A 17,992-nucleotide genomic window follows, 5' to 3' on the forward strand; every position below is an offset into this window, starting at 1 on the left:
TTTATGCAAGATGAAAGCTGAGAGCAGCCAGTTGCAGATAATGATTATGTCACACACAGTTGGCGTACAAGCAGGATCGGGCAATTCATTATTTCGTATGACCTATTGAGAGTTTACTGTGAGGACTCAATATCCGGGTGTAAAGCCCAGTGCGGTTAGCGCAAAGGTTCTGGCCCTTAACTACATTGGGCAATGGAAAACATTTTGACTGAGGTGGCCTACGGAACGTCCGCGAATACAGATGCACGATTATGACCAGGCGAGAATTCAGCTAAAATAAGGGTCACGATAACCGCTTTTAAATCTGTTCCTAATGGACAGATCCTCATGTAAGCTCTTATATATCTCTGGTTTTATATCTCTGGCGATGAAAATGCCTCTCCAGAGGATCTGCTCATTTGAGGCACACCAATTATACGAGACGTTGTAAGCTTGGGAACCATTCTACGTTCCCAAATAGGTTGCCGTGTTATTATCACTTTTGTTTTTCTATTTATTACCACCCACTGGGAACAGGAAGTAAGCTTTTCCAAGCATGACATTGTCACAGCAACCCAATCTCAACGCAGCTAATTTTATGCTTGAACTGCGGGAACCAACAAACAATAGTTCGGCATGGACGGATTAACGAACCATTCAGTCACCTTCACACACTAGTAACTTGGGAGTACTTTTTACGATATCAGTCTGCGACGGATTTGATTTTTATTTCGGACACAGTGTTTACATAACCACCATCAGTTTAAACAACCCACTACAACACTGTATAGATAGTAGTTTTCCGCAGTTATGTTGAAAGAACTGGTCAATATATTGCAGGATTTTACAAGAAAACGAAGTGGCGGAAAGTAGAATTTGAATCAAACTGAAAACGCTGCCTGGCACACGTTCAAATGAGCGGCAAAAACACTTCACAGAGCGAACAGATCAACCAGGCCTATGAGCAGTGGCGGTAATGTATCACTGGCATTATCAAACTCATTCCTAGTATCTTTTTTAACCCGATTTGTGTTTTTGAGTAGTAAGTAAAATGAGACCTTAGCCGGCGAGTAGGACAGATCCTGGTTAAAGGGTCGAGAAGAACTGTACACCTGTCCCCCGATCTCCTTTAGAGCCATCAACCGTATGCATCCAACGAACCTGAAAGCATATCCGAAATCGCGTCCTTTGGTTTACAGTTGGACAATATATCAGTTGACCATGAATAGCTGATTAGCAATAACATTAAATTCCACCCAGAAGTGTAGGTTCCCGAGTACCTGCAATAGATGATCGATCACTTCATTGCTAGGTTCTACGTGGAATCGTGAAAAACGTATCTCGGATGGACATTGTGGGACAGCACAATACCTCGTTCGGCTCACTGCGATATTTCACCCCAGACACCAAATCCTGAGACATCGCATACCTAGATAACTCATATATAGTACACCAAAGCCTAAGAGAAACAATTCTGGAAATCGTACTTAAAATCGGTCAAATGATCATGCTGCACATGACGTTAAAAGTATCTGCCTAATGAATTTAGCGAATATACACTCATTTGCAAACTAATTTGATTTTTTGAGAGACTCACCTGGAACCCAGCTGCATTTCTCGTTTGTGATGTTCTCAGGCAACTGAATGTGCTGCACCAGGCCGCCTCATGTTTCAGGCGCTACGATATTCGAGATACCGCGATACATGTATATCTTTGTAATGCACTACTCATAAGGTTGCTGGGCTGTCGACGGATTTTCAGCAACCTTATGAGTAGTACATTACAAAGATATCTTCCTAATGGTTCACCATAGTGTGCGCTTCCAAACACCCCTTCCTGAAAAAAGTCACTCAGTTTAAACTTGTTGTATCCATCAGCTTGCTTTTGTTTGTCAGCCGTGCATTGAGCAGGTAGGCCTATGTTCAAGGGCCTGTGTGTCAGTGAATAAGCTGAACACCAGGACAGAATAGATCATTCGATCATCAGTACACGGTAGTTTAAAGCAATGTGTACGACAATGTATGGCCTGTACTCTTTTTCTGTGTGTGTGTGAAACAATGCGGTTCCTGGTGCTCGAAGTCTTGACCCTGTTTTCTCGCCTAAGTCTTGAAGAGTAAAGCCACTCTGATAACTGATCCTTGAGTGACTCATACCTGGTCCGAGCTGGTCGTACTGCCTGCTGAATTCCCCAGATCCTGTTACATTTTCCTGCACACCGGTTTATGTCAATATGTAGCACTTTTTTGTTTTTGCTTCATTTCCCGATTACCTCTAGGCTTCGTTCAGTTCCTCAATCTGATGAGTAACCACATAGTAAATCGACAACTCTACTGAATTTCATTGATCTAGGTTCTGGACTTCTTATTAACAGGCTTTTTTAAATTTTTACTCTGTTTATTTGTGTCTTCAACTTATGGGGCATCCACGTTCTTTTTGTATTGGAAATTAGAGGTCTACGCTTCGCCTAGATTGTCGAGGGTTGCTTTCAGGCACACAGATATAGAGCTTCAATAGCGTTTATCATTTCATCCGGCATAATCAAAGGCGAGGCGCGTGGTCAGACAAAGCTTGTAAGCAAAGAGTTCGTTATTTTCCAGATTAACGTGAGTGGAAAAGCAAGATATTTCCTCTGCGCAACAGGAAACGATTTCTGTGCCCAAATAGCACAAGCGGCAACCTACTTTTATTGAACCTGACAGAAGACTTGCACACTGGACAGTTGAACGGAGCACAGGAGAACGAGGGGCTGTACGATACACCGGGTGCACTTGTTTTTATCTTTTCGGGTATACACCGTGGAAAACAAACAAACAGAAAATAAACAAATGAAACAAAATGAGGGTTTTGCCAAGTGAATGTAGAAAATAAGTCAATCACCGGGGGATTAGTAGTGATATGACAGATTTCTTCGATTCATATCCAGTTTCCATCTTCTGAAATGGATGGATCTAACAAACTGAGAAACCTGATCATCTGTTGTTCCGTGCATTAAAACGGGTTTTTCTTGGGACACCATGAAGCACTATTCATTAAAAGCATGCGTTTTCGCCGCCTGCCAAAATTAATGTTGATAAGCGTGGGTTATTCCAATTTCTTGTAACCGGAGTACGCAGGCAATGATTCCACAAACTAATCCTGTAAGATTGGATGAATGAAAATTGCATTATAGTCCAGAAAACTGTGCAGAATCCTTTTGATTTTCCGACTTAGTGATCAAATAATAGAAATTCACTGGATGCTTGGTTTGAACCTGATATTAACAAGCATTTTAATGTGATTATTATACCTGTTTCGATTTGAATCATGGAATTCACGTTCCCTAGCTTAGCAAATATTGAGAGATCAATATTTGAATTACTTCAGAAAGTGCCATTCTTATTCTACATACTACATGTACAGGAGCCCTTCATAAATTATTATATAAAAGTCCAAATTACAGTCGAAATTATCGGCTACGCTGTCTAAAGAAATGCTTCTTTTACACTATAGGTGCGCGACGTACCGAGACAATTTTGGTTAGAAGAGAACAAAGCAATATACCAGGTAGCGTTGCAGTGCACAGGAGAGAGCTCTAACGTTCCCTATGGTCTTCCAGGCACTGATTTATGCGTGTAGGATAATACGTCTCATCCCATTTACCAACCCATCGCTAAGTTCTGCTACGCTCCGTAACAACGCACTGATGGTGTCACCCCGGTTGGTGATGAAACGTTTGCAAGCAACTTGCCCAGATCAGCGAAGAAACCAAAGACGATCTGTGCCACCTGAGCTGCCAACAATCGCTTCAAAAAGTCTAAAGTTTTAAACCAAACACTTCAATTTTATGGACTGGATCGGTAGATCAATCCAGGGTATAGCTTTAAGAATTTTAAAGAATTTAAAGAATTTAAAGAATTTTGCCAGAACAATTGGTTTGCAGTGATGTGTTTTAGGGATGAAGCGTCATAGGGTGATGTGGCGCAGACGTAGTACCAAGGAAGGAAACACCGCTAGAATGTACCATGTAATAACCTGGTATGAAGTATCACACAGCCTTTCGAATTGTGTGATTCACGTCAATGATCCATGTTGACGAGCTGCTTGAGTGATGATTTCTAAGAATTCTTATATTTAATCATCATTTGAGGGGTCAGTCAACACAAATGTGACACGAACTACCTGAAAACCGGATTAATGGCAATTTAACTTTTTTAAACATTAGTTAACCCTACTGTTGATCAGACACTTGTGGTCGAACAACTAAGTGTTCAACCACTAACCGGAAGGCGTGAGTTTTAATTCACCGAGAGATGTATGAGGTACGAGTCTTTTACGACTACCAACAAAGAAAACTCTGTTTTGACTGGCTTTTGAAAGAATTTCGATTTTAGTTGCAGGAAAAGACTCCAGCCTAAGGGGTTTGAATGATGAAACGAAGAGGGTAATCAATTTTTTGAGCTATTAGAACACAGAATTCAACTAGTCGTGTATCATCACGAGCGACCTCACTCCCTTTGAGTTTTGTAGTTGTGCTACCCGAAGCCAGAAGTAAAATCCTGACGTCTCGCAGTCTGTGGCTTTCTACTGCGTGCTTGGCGGAACAATAGGAATACAATAAATCTGGTTCATAGCACCATGACCTTACTTGGGCAACTGGGCAGATTGATCTCGCTGTCAGCGAAATAATCGATATCACAATAGGCTGCAAAACTTTAAATTATGAATATTTGATTTCTCGTTCCGTCCATACTGTAAAATCTGTTTTATACATAAAAATTTGTTTCTGATTCCCGACTATCATAATTGTCATTCGGATTCGTTTGGAATAACTAAGCTTCAGCTTTGGCCAACAAATTACTGAAAACGTCCTAGACATATCATATTTTTATCTCGGAGCGGGTAACTAAATCATTGCTTTCCTGTCTGCACGTCTGGAAAGAGAAGACAAGCCGTCACCATGACTGTTGCCATAGTTACCAAGGGAGCGCAGTTCAGTTCATGGTTGGGAGGCACTGATTTATGCGTGTAGGATAATACGTCTCATCCCATTTACCAACCCATCGCTAAGTTCTGCTACGCTCCGTAACAACGCACTGATGGTGTCACCCCGGTTGGTGATGAAACGTTTGCAAGCAACTTGCCCAGATCAGCGAAGAAACCAAAGACGATCTGTGCCACCTGAGCTGCCAACAATCGCTTCAAAAAGTCTAAAGTTTTAAACCAAACACTTCAATTTTATGGACTGGATCGGTAGATCAATCCAGGGTATAGCTTTAAGAATTTTAAAGAATTTAAAGAATTTAAAGAATTTTGCCAGAACAATTGGTTTGCAGTGATGTGTTTTAGGGATGAAGCGTCATAGGGTGATGTGGCGCAGACGTAGTACCAAGGAAGGAAACACCGCTAGAATGTACCATGTAATAACCTGGTATGAAGTATCACACAGCCTTTCGAATTGTGTGATTCACGTCAATGATCCATGTTGACGAGCTGCTTGAGTGATGATTTCTAAGAATTCTTATATTTAATCATCATTTGAGGGGTCAGTCAACACAAATGTGACACGAACTACCTGAAAACCGGATTAATGGCAATTTAACTTTTTTAAACATTAGTTAACCCTACTGTTGATCAGACACTTGTGGTCGAACAACTAAGTGTTCAACCACTAACCGGAAGGCGTGAGTTTTAATTCACCGAGAGATGTATGAGGTACGAGTCTTTTACGACTACCAACAAAGAAAACTCTGTTTTGACTGGCTTTTGAAAGAATTTCGATTTTAGTTGCAGGAAAAGACTCCAGCCTAAGGGGTTTGAATGATGAAACGAAGAGGGTAATCAATTTTTTGAGCTATTAGAACACAGAATTCAACTAGTCGTGTATCATCACGAGCGACCTCACTCCCTTTGAGTTTTGTAGTTGTGCTACCCGAAGCCAGAAGTAAAATCCTGACGTCTCGCAGTCTGTGGCTTTCTACTGCGTGCTTAGCGGAACAATAGGAATACAATAAATCTGGTTCATGGCACCATGACCTTACTTGGGCAACTGGGCAGATTGATCTCGCTGTCAGTGAAATGATCGATATCACAATAGGCTGCAAAACTTTAAATTATGAATATTTGATTTCTCGTTCCGTCCATACTGTAAAATCTGTTTTATACATAAAAATTTGTTTCTGATTCCCGACTATCATAATTGTCATTCGGATTCGTTTGGAATAACTAAGCTTCAGCTTTGGCCAACAAATTACTGAAAACGTCCTAGACATATCATATTTTTATCTCGGAGCGGGTAACTAAATCATTGCTTTCCTGTCTGCACGTCTGGAAAGAGAAGACAAGCCGTCACCATGACTGTTGCCATAGTTACCAAGAGAGCACAATTCAGTTCATGATTGAGGAAGGCAAGCTGAGTCTCAACTGATGCAGCTTTCAGGGGCAGCCAACGCAGTATTGACCGAAAAAAGGTACTCTGAGTGTCACGGATATCGGACAAACTCCGAGACATCTAAAAGGTCAGGACGTGCATTTTATTGAAATAGGCATACTCCGGAAACTTATAGGAAAGTCATCTCCTGTCACGTATATCCTAGCTCTTTCATGAAGTCGGTTGTTAGGCCAAGTTACGGCTAAGTTACACAATTTTTCGAGTCGGATGAACGTGCCCGTCGGAATTGTTGGGCTTGACCGTCAGATTACAGAAAGAGTATTTATGAGACGAGATATCGCTCAGCTAAATTATAATCAAGGATAAGCTTAACAATAAACTGGAGGAAAACTGAAAAGGAGGTATGATCGTTTATTTGTTTTAGATATTGATTTTTCGACCGTTTACCAGTTTCAGTGTGCCTTTGCGAATGATATTAGGGTTTTTCCCGAAGAGATGCATTCTTCAGATCTTGGTTCCAAAGGAAGCGGCCAAGTCCAAACCATCCGTATCCCCAACGCTGCGGTGGTTTCCTTCAAACTGTAATCGATTTTAAAAGCTTGGTTTGACTAAGCAGGTCGATACGGGTGAGCATAACAAATGGATGACCATGTTTGCTACTGTGCGAACAGCAGCCTCGATGTCCTCTAATTTGTTAAGAATCCACTAACCAAGAAACCGGCTGACTCTTGAATACGGTTGACGAAAACAAGAGGGAAATTGTATGGCAGCTAAGGCCATTATATCTTATTTTATGGCTAACAAGGATGGTAACTTCCGAACCAGTTTACGCTCCCATGGGCTGTTGATCACCGTCCGTCATAGCAACAGTTAGACAGCAAAGCAGTTGTCGTAAAAACAGTGGGTCGGGTGGATCATTGTAAGAATGTGCAGGGCGAGCTTGCTTATAACAACCGGGTCTTGACACTGTTGAAAGTTTGCGGACCGAGACCTGAGCCGCAAACTCGCAACAGGCTGACAGGGGACAGGATCAATTTCGGCTTCACGATAAGCCGAACCGCAATGCACATCCTAATTTCAGTTCAGTTCAGACCCGAACGTATGAACGTAAGTGACGGCTTTTTCCGGTGTCTACGTGCTCTTTAATCCCGCTAACCATTCGTTACTCGTTGACTCATTGTGATTTCTACCAATGTGAAGGCACGGCTACGGTTTCACACATGTAACGTGCAACCCTTTATTTTTGCAACATGCTGACTTTTGTGTAAGCTAAGTTGCTAAGCCCGTAAAGAGTTAGGATTCTCCTTGATTCCCAATACAAATGTCCTGATGTGCTGTCAGTAGCCTACTGACTGAAGTATTTTGGCATTTTTGCGGTCGCTAAATGAAGTTGCATTTCTAACGCCGCAGTTTGTGCGCGTCTACAAAAGCCAGTAGTCGACACATCTGCGTTTGGCACACGTAAAATTTCATTCGAAGACATCGACAGTACTCTTCCGAGGCACATGGCTGTGGTTTACACTCACTATGAGTTCAGTTCAACTGTCTCTCAGGGAAGACTACAGCTGTTTCAGAAAGGCTAGGAAGTAATCCATAGTGTTCAACTGTGAAGCGTTCCGCTTTTGACACAAAAGCCTCCCCAGGCCAAGTGATTCAGTTACCAAGTTGACCAGCTAGTAAGGCAGTCGGAGAATCGCTCAACAAGACATCTTTAGATTAGTGTAGTATATTATTGTATCGGTGACGAAACCCAAAACTGGATAAAAAAATCGTTCAGCTGTAACACCCTTCCGGTGCCTAGCTGCCATTCCACCCGAAGGAAGCACGAGGGCTGGGATACTGCCAGGTTGCCCAAGCCTAGACAGGAGAAATCGAGAGGCAGAGGTCGGGTTCGAACCACGGACCTTCGGTTCAGTAAATTCGCGCCCTAACCACTTGAACCATCCATTCCCCAAAAGGGAATGGATTGGGACTGCTGTTAAGCCATATAAACCAGAGACATCCGAAGTCACCTGAAGGATTCTTAACACGGCTAACATAGGGATAACATTCCAGAAGGTGCACTGGTGCAGCTGAACGTTCGCTTCTCAGCTAACAGGACCGGGGACTGTGTGTACAAAATTAAATGCGACGACTGCACTAAGGTCCATATGGGACGGGCGGTCAGGACACTGCTCACCAAAATCGCACAGCACACGCAGGCAAGAAACGCAGATAAATATCGAGCGCTATTGAAAGACTTAGCGATGGCGGAACAGGTACTGGCACGGGACACAAAAGTTTGAGGATGGTACTACGGTTCACGACACAGAAACCGATGGTCGATTTGGTGGAAATCGCCCAGCACCGAAGTGTGAATGGGATAGGGGGCGTAGAACTGGCAAGTGTGTAGAGAACAGCTTGAGATCAGTCAAACTGAAACTTGGTGATATGCGCTTAGCAGAAAAAGGGATCATCAACAGAAGTAGCTTAGCTCTGAGGTGTATGGACCGAACCGACCAAAAATACCTGTAGGAAAATACTTTGAAATTTCCCCAACCTATCCATTGTAAGATTTAGACAACCGCACCAACTGATAGGTTCATTTAGCTGACGTTCAACAGTGATCTAGTGGGCTAATCTGAAGAGTTCTTACTGAGTAGTCATCCGTCTGCCTTAATGCCTGGTCGATTGGGTAACCTGCTCACTTGGCATGACGAAGCTCTTGTGTCAGAATCGAAAATTTTCCCATTTAAAGACTACCGGCTTTTTTCCAGGTCTTTCTGAACAATGGATTCTCGACGTGTTCCAAACGTTTTTCATTTTGTTGAGGACTGTAGCTGGTCTGAGTAGAGGACGATGTGATGGCTGATGACGTTTAACGAGACTTAGTGGATGCACATTTTTACAGGCTTTCAGGCCTAGGTTGACACACCTTTGCAAGCTAGATTTAAACAAATGTTGAATTCATCCCTAATACTGAAATACATCAAGACTTAGTGATATTCTTCGTGGTAATAATATCAGTAGAAATGGTCGGACTTCTGAACCACCTCCTGGTGGTGCCGACTGGGTAGCCCAGATGTCATTCCGGATGAGATAAGAGTTCAGCAAATCCAGACAGGGCTAACCACTCTCTTTGGTTTTAACGCATCAGTTACTTTCGACAGGTTACAGTCTGGTACCTCTACATCAGTTCCAACCAGCACACAGGAGAGACTTGTGGGGCTTACGTGTGAGAAATTTGGCAAGCGCTGCAAATCGAAAGTTAGCTTGGTATCGCACCATCGAGTTCACGTTTACTAAAATGTTGGCATGAAAGTAATCGCCCAACTGTCCTACGCTGGCTGCTCCCGCCCGGTTTACTTCGTCTGACTGGAACTGTACTTGGCACGCCTTCAAATGAAACGCCTGCATCGTTTTATTTAATATTCTCCTGTGCACCCTTTCACAACCATTGTCCGGATTTACTTTGATGTTGTGACCATGCTGTTAAAAAATGAACGATACTATTGTTATTATTATGGTATTAATAATAGAATCATCTCATGGGGCATCCACAATTAGACAAGACTGCTGGTTCACCCCAAGTTCAAATTGTCGATCGATATGCTTATAATTGACATAGGTCATAGAGTTGAACTTAGCTCATCGTTCCGGGTCTTATCATGAAGCTCACGACCACAGAGGATAAGCTTCCGGAAGTTTTCCGCAAGCTCCTGTAAGGTGTGTTTGTAAGGAATGAAATGTAAAGAGTGAGACGTAAAGAGTAAAGTGAGATGTAAAGTGAGATGTAAAGAGTAAGATGACTGAACGAAGTTCACCGGTTTTTTGGCAGAAGTTTTCCTAATAAGGACGAAGAAATTCATTGAAAATTCTATCTTCATCAAAAGCACGTGACCGGAGCACAAACCACATCAGTTTGTAGTGCTTAGTCATCCAAGTGGCACGTAAAAATAACAATTATTGCGTTGAGCTCTCATGGCGGTTGTGTACATCCTTTCTTGTTCTCCACCTCCGCAAGACCTCCGATCAAAAACAATTTGCGCAAAAAGGGAAGATGACCTTCGATAAACAACCGTCACATTCAAAACACACGTTCAAACTGAAGAACTACGGATCTGGTGGCTTCAATCAAGATCCAGCTTTTAAGTCTGAATGACGTTATTCGGGAGGCCTATCCACTACCAACGTGTCTATCACTCGGAGTTGTATTCAGTTCGTAATTGAACATCATAATTCCCCGTTGAATCCCACCTCAACCGGTGACGCACATTTTTAGCGAAACCAATTCAAATGGTATCAACAATACGTAGTAAAATCGCGAGGTCGTTTCGGACGGAGTCAAGACGCTACAGGCGGTCGACAGGATAGAATAAACTTACTTGGCTCTGTCGATAAGAAGCTGTGATAACATCTGTCATTTTCGACCCGAACTAAACCAGGCAAAGTGAATCGCCCCTGTGCACTGACATGATGGGTTTACGTAAAGCCCGTTCGAAAAATTGTTCAACCGCGCAACAACTTGAAGGACTTATTCACCTGAACTTCAAATTTACTGCAGAGGCAATCACGTGTGCCATAATTTTTTTTAAAAAAGATTGCATTTTGCACAAGATAATTCTGGGCTTTTGTGCGCATTGGACTGCAGGTAAGCATTCGGAGGCGATCTAAAAGTGCATAGTTTTTTGATGCTTTTTTAAGTTTAAAGTCAAGAAGTGTAGTGCAACGAGGCATTAAAATTCGACCATTCGGATACCGTGGTCAGTATTTTTCGACGATGTTTATAACCAGTGGAATAACAGCCATTAACAGCGTCATTGGGGCTTAATGGCCTAAAGCTTTGACATAGCGATGTACACAGAACAGACCATAGATACTATCCAGCCCAATCGTATCTCCGTTTTGCCTTCGCCATCGGGGTTCACGTAAACCTTAAAAAATAAAAAGCAACTCCCTAGAAGAGTAAAAAGAGCACAAAATTTTGCCGGTGCTGTTGACGATCTGCGTCTTTAAAAGCATCCGAAAGTGTACTTCCGAGGGCTTAATACTTTCTAAGACTTGTAATACTTTATGAAAAACAATAATTGAGAAAGTTTTAGTAAAACTCATTTTCAAGTCCAGAAGAACTTTTTGACTGGCTGGAGACTGATCTCCAGCGCAAAATCCAATGTACCGCCCTCAGCTACAAACAATGGTTTTGTGGATTTACTGGAGTTAGCAGTAGCCTTCAAAGCCGGCACAAGCGCAGTTGCAGCAATAAAACACCCACCAATTTTTTGTCTTTGAATTGCTTGTTTCATATCGAACCAACGGAGAAAAGCTAGCAATTTTACTTGGCAAGTTAACTTCGATAAACATCGACAACCATCGTATCATACCAGGTAGGGCCAATGGTAATTGAATGAACCGGTAATTTGGTTTTATTACATGAAAGTCAAGAGAAGTTTCCCTAGTATTGAGACTTTGCTCCGTTTTCGCATACCTATCAGCTCAATTGAGGTGTCTGTGCAGTTTGGAGGGGCCTCACTTGCCTGGGGGATGTTCCTAGCTTAGACAAAGAGGCCTGGGAAATTTTGCGCTGTCTCCTATATGAACGTTGAATATGGTAGAATGTGATCAACCACATAAAGCCCATCCCCTGAGTTCAACATATATCCAGTGGTCAAAGGTCTCCAAATCTGAAATAGCTCTGTGGGAGCCTAAACAAGGGGTACGTATATGATCCTTAGAGCAATCGCTCAGAATTGCAGTGTAACCAGCCTGTTAACATGGGCGAAATGTCAACAGATTTGAAGCCACTTGAGCACACAGTGACGATCATTTCGCTAACTGGAACGCTTAAGAACATGATAAACGCGAGATTTAGCTAGATTTCAGGCGAGTCTCCCGCAAAACCAAAATGGTTTGCAAATGAGTTAGGCTCACTAATTTCGTGCATTTTGGGTTCAAGTAGAATATGCGGTTGGCAGAAACTCAGGGCTGCACCTACCTGATAGATCCGATCTACTTTTGGGTACATTTGCCAGGATGGTTCTGCACTCCTTATTGGACTCTCCCTCTACTTCCTCAAATACACGGAAGGCCTGTTCATCTTTGGACAAGCTTGTTGTTCTGATACGTCTACCATTCACAGTAAAATCTGAATAGACATTAACTAAATGAACATTCTAGAAAGTAGCCATAATGCTGTGCTTCATTCGGTGTGTACAATGTAAAAATTTGTCTTGAATTTTCTGTCTACTGAGGTAATCATTTTTATTATGACAGTTTAACAACCCCTAGAAAGGTCGAAATGTAATCATGATGGCCTGGTGCGAGTCAACCGTTTTTCCCGTCACAGGATGAGTATAATGATCAGTTAAGCCATCAGAGACGCTTTTTCACAATGTGTTCCGTCCACATGATGTGCTAGCGTTGTTTCTAAGTTTGGATCAGATTCACTCAATCCGTTTTCTCCATTTGTGCCAACTTTAAAGGCAGAGAGGTTTTTTTAATGCGTTGTTTGCTTAGGAGCAACACACAAAAGTTTTCTATGTCCTTTCTATTATATCTTTTCAGAGAGTATTCAGAGAAACTGAAAGTCAACTTTCCTAATACTGCTTAATTAGATTCTGCTGTATATGGTCTTGTGCGGCATTTCTCACATTTTTCTGCTAACAGGTTATCTTTTTGAAACCCAAAAATTTGCAACTTGATCAAGGTGAGCACTAGGTCAGCCCACCTCATAAGTAGGAGTTATTGGTGGAGTCATTCTCGATCAGTACCCTAACGAGTACGGGCTTGGAACAAGAACATTTCCCTATAATAGCTACTTTCCTCAGGGTCGACTTTGAAGTTGGGCGTAGCCATAGTGCCCTCTCAATTCGTGTTTTACTTGCAAGCCTTTTTGTAGCTCCATAACATGTTGCCTGAAATTACTGCATGTTTGCGCACTCAGTACCGAATTTTCCTCTGCCTTCAATCTCTATATGGGTTCGGCAGAGTGGTTTAAAATTTAAAGGTTGTACTTTAGGCAAAGATTGAATTATGTGAAGAAAAACTGTACGGCTTAATAACGTCGCGGGGATTATGGATCCCCATTCGAACATGTGGCTGATTGTGCAAATAGATCTATCCATGGCAACATTTCTCATAGAAGTAACCTTTAATCAGTTACCATGGAGGCTCAGCTGACCGGCAAAGTGTTGCGTGAAGGAAACGTGTCCTCAGGATTTCCACTTTAATGACAAATGTGGAAACCAGGGTCAATAATCGATCGCCGGTGCACAAAGTGACCTGGAACTTTCGGAAGTTTAGTCCAGCCTGTCTGTCACGCCAAACTGCTTGAACCAGTTTCTGGTCCCGTTGTTTTTCTTGTTATTTCAACCCTATCGGAGCAAAATTCTGCTTGTTACTTCGGTTCAGCGTAGTCGTACTTTTTTTTAACCAGTTTTCCAGTTTCGTAAATCTGTTCACACGATAGTTAAACAACTGATTGACAGTGAAAAAATCACGTCCTAGGCGACTAAAGCACCTGTTATTGTCTTAGCGAATGGTAAAGACCAGATTATCTAACATGAACAGTTTGTGTACTAGTAGAAATGATTCGTGCAGCATTTCGATCTTCTGTGAATATGGTATGCTGAAGTTTGTCAAACTATCTTCAACTCCGTTGCTTAGTTTATGTGCGACAAACAGTTTCATTTAATGGATGTTACTGAAATCATGCACATCTGAAGAAAGTAGAAATATAAACCACAATGCCTTTTTTAAAACTAAATACACACAATCGATTGGTATTCCAGTTTGAGCATAAGCCAGTCTATCAAGCTGTTTTAATGGAAACCAGCTATGTGGATAGTCTCCCTGTAGGTCTGCCGCAACGATACGAATACTGCCACACATCCTTCAGTGGGGAAGTACCACAGCAAAACCGAACATACAAGTACAAAATGATAGTGTGAAAACCTGAAGTACACAACAAAGCTGTTCTATCGCGATGGCTAATTTAACTGGTCCAAAACAGTTGCTCTAAACGGGTGGGTGTTGTAAAGCCTGCTGTAGAATAATACTTGTCGACTGTGTTTCAAGATACAGATGGTGTGGCTGATGACAAATTTTCTCTGGTCGCTGATGTGCTTTTACTCCCGTTGTGTCCGAGTCGTACCGGGCCAATTAAGTGTACTCGTTTTAGCCGGGCGGTTGCCGCACAGATGTATATTGTAAAACAGCCCAACTGTATATTTGTCGTCAGAAGAAAATGCGAGAACAGTGTTTATCCACATCTGTGGACTGGAATAGACGACAACACTTTAGCTGTAGGGTTAAAAACTTCAACAAATAGGAAGGTCCACCTCAACAAAAGTAATGTGCAACTACAAGCTACAAAAGCAACAACACGTTTGGTGAGACCCCTCATGGTATGAAAATTTTAGTGAAAACTACCTGCAGCAAAACAATTACGTTACAGAGAAAAATTAAGAAAATCATCCATCCAGACCACCAGTTGGTTCGTCCATATTGCGTCTTTCAAAATATCCCATCTTATGAAAGTTGAAATTTCACTCGAAGGAGTGAGTTGATGCCTTGCTTGTCGGTTTATTAGACGGAGCTTGACAGTAACCAATCTTGGAGATATTGTCAGCAGTGTCTACTTTGAGTTCGATTCAAAATAAGGTTGGTCCACTAGTCAAGTTGGTGTACACATGAAAGTGCCTACACAATTTTTTGTGACCATAAGAGAATACCATAACTCATTTCTGCAAATTCACTCAACCGCACAAACGGCCAAAAATAGGGTGCATCATTTCACGAATTCCTCCCACTGGTCAACGTTCTAAATGGACTCCTTGTTTTTCGCACTGTCGTGTTAAATAGGGTGGCATTATTTCCCCTGGATCCGATATATTCATGAGACCTGCTGCCCTTTTCAATGTTTCAAACTTGTTGGATTACGGTTGTGTTAACCTGTTTTTTTTTTGTCAAAAACAGAAAACAAATGGCTGGAGTGGGTGGAATCAATGATCAGCCTAGCAAATAACACAAGGCACTGGATTAAAGACAGCAACTTGGTTTGGATGGCGGAAAATGGAAATCCAGCGAACGGTGCTATAGAAGGCCAATTTCTGGAGGCCGTAGGAAGTGGTTGTTGATCGGCTTTGCCGACTGGGGAGTCCACATCCAACTCGTTTCGAGGCCCCCCTCCCGTCCGGGTTGTTCCATCTAATCTACACCACAGAGTGGAGTCCTTGGGTTTAGTTTTTACAACGTGAAAAACAGGAACTGTTTGTTCTCACACTAAATAGGCGATAAAGACTAGGCCTAAAATGTCCTCAACGAGCGTTGAAAAGACTGGACGAGGACATGAGAGCAGGGAAGCCAGTGAGAGTAAGGCAAGAAATGTCTGTAACACTATACCAAGTGAGTAAATTTCAAAATTACTTAGACTGTGTGATCTAGAACCTTGCTGGGCGGATGACTTGGGCAAAGCAAAAGAGGGAGACTACCAATGGCTGCATCGGGCAGAGATGCATAAATTTCAAAGCCAGAAAACAGGTCATTTAACCAATAAGAAATGTTGTGAACCTTACCGCTACGGCTTATTTCTCATAATGACAGCCATTCAGTGAATAATAAAAGACTGGCTGTCTTTCCCTTTAATTTATTATTCTTGTCCTTGAAATTATTATTCCTGGAATTGAGGTTAATTGCTGCTGCACCCATCGGCGTTAGTTATGTTTTATGGTGCCTAAATTTAAACCCGGGACATCTATATTGTGATGAAAGCACGCCACACACGCACCACTCAGACGTTCCAACCCACCTAAACAACGCACTGATGATTCTCGTCGAGTGGTGACGAGATGTCAGTTGCCAGGCTTGGTGAGTGGATTAAAACCGGCCTGATCAGTTAGGTGTATTATCGGTTTGAATTAGATGGCAGCACCGCATTCACGGCTCCTTGATTATTTTCAAATATTTTCGTAACCTTTATCATTACTGATCATTTCGTACTCTAGCAGTATTTAATCGGATTTTAGCAAAGAAACACGGTCACTGAGAGTGTAGAGGTCACTCACTAGATCACGCGTCACAAACACTCGAACCACGTAACAGTTCCTGTCCCACTTGAGTGACGTCTACAAGAGCCTTCTATGTTTTATCTGTCCACGAATGCATGCGGCTAAAGACGGTTATCGTGTGGACTACGGCATAACGAAAGACCTCCGAAGACAAAAGATGAGATTGTAGTTTTAGTTAGGCATGGTGCTACAAGGATAATTAATGAGACTCTGTTTCATAATAGAGTCCATTTTAGGGTGGTTTTTTTAGTTATAAAGTAAAAACACAGAGTAGTGGAATTGGTTGTTGCAATCCGACGTTTCGGTTGCCGTGGGACGGTGAAACAGGAAGACAAAAACCCGATGGTCACCTTGGGTATATCCTATAGAGTTGGTGACCCAGAGGCCATTCAAAAAATACTTCGGGATTATATGGTGTTAAAACATTTTTCCGTATCAACAACACGTTACATCGACTCAGTCGAACTGAAACACCGTACAAACTGCGTCTACCAAATTCCCTGTGCAGAATGTCTAGCAAAATACATAGGCCAGACAGCTGGACAACTCCATGTACGGATGGCGGAGCACAAACGACATGTGCGTCTTCCTCCAAGAAACCCGATAAAGTTGAGAAAAACTAGAACGAGATTCAGCCATTTCACTTCACGCACTTGAGTCAAACCATCAAATCACGCATACTACAGTCAGGACTCAAGTCATATGGGGGAACGAACGTGCGCTGAGGCCCTGAGGTTCAACACAGCCGAACTGCACCGGAGCGAGTGATGGCGCCAGCATCCCGCCCACCTGGATTGGACTTATTGCACACACTAGCAGGCATAGTAGAACGAGATTCAGCCATTTCACTTCACGCACTTGAGTCAAACCATCAAATCACGCATACTACAGTCAGGACTCAAGTCATATGGGGGAACGAACGTGCGCTGAGGCCCTGAGGTTCAACACAGCCGAACTGCATCAACCGGAGTGATGGCGCCAGCATCCCGCCCACCTGGATTGGACTTATTGCACACACTAGCAGGCATAGCAACCAGATGTAAGGCAAAGATATCAAAAATGAGGCATCACGACAAACGGAAGCACATCCTAGCAAGAGTGCACACAATCACACGTACACATCCCCCCACACACGCTGACCCAATCCAACTGCCAACAGATCACAGGGTTGCACCAATTGGACGACACGGTAGTATACCCAAATGTCGCTGCATTTTACTCGTATTCAATCGATTGTAAAATTCCTTGAGAAAGTCCGACCACGGCAACCGATACGTCGGATTAAAACAGCCTATTCTACTACGCTATTTTGACTTTATAATTAAAAAATTCCATATTATACAACACATGGCGGTGAAACTTTTTTAACACCCTCCTAGCTGATTTCGGCCAGAACTCCTGGAGTCCAGTTTACTTGTTGCCACTGGTGTCAGTAACACCGGTGAAATGGATGCCTGCCTCGAGAATCTTTCCTCGATGGGGAAACAGTATTCCCAAGAACATTTTACGAATAAGCTCCATGAATGAGACGACCAATCATAATAAGCCAATATTTAACAGCGGAGGACGGAGGAGGAAGGAGATCAAAGTAATGAGTGTCCG

General features: G+C 42.5%; 2 protein-coding genes across 2 annotated transcripts; both read left to right on the forward strand.

Moving 5' to 3' along the window:
* Nucleotides 1-1,568: 1,568 nt before the first annotated feature.
* On the forward strand, nucleotides 1,569-8,632 carry T265_14750 (hypothetical protein; the record flags this gene model as incomplete). Its single annotated transcript, XM_009175061.1, has 3 exons — nucleotides 1,569-1,755; nucleotides 8,073-8,261; nucleotides 8,403-8,632. Coding segments are annotated over 3 exons (606 nt in total), but the record flags the coding sequence as incomplete, so codon positions are not given.
* Nucleotides 8,633-9,994: 1,362 nt separating this feature from the next.
* Nucleotides 9,995-17,047, forward strand: T265_09069 (hypothetical protein; the record flags this gene model as incomplete). The annotated part of the gene is made up of 2 exons (XM_009175048.1): nucleotides 9,995-10,047; nucleotides 16,660-17,047. The coding sequence occupies 2 exons, from the start codon at nucleotides 9,995-9,997 to the stop codon at nucleotides 17,045-17,047; spliced, it is 441 nt and encodes a 146-aa protein (XP_009173312.1).
* Between the last annotated feature and the right edge of the window lie 945 nt (nucleotides 17,048-17,992).

Source organism: Opisthorchis viverrini, assembly GCF_000715545.1.
Source record: "Opisthorchis viverrini unplaced genomic scaffold opera_v5_252, whole genome shotgun sequence".
Taxonomy (NCBI): Eukaryota; Metazoa; Platyhelminthes; class Trematoda; order Opisthorchiida; family Opisthorchiidae; genus Opisthorchis; species Opisthorchis viverrini.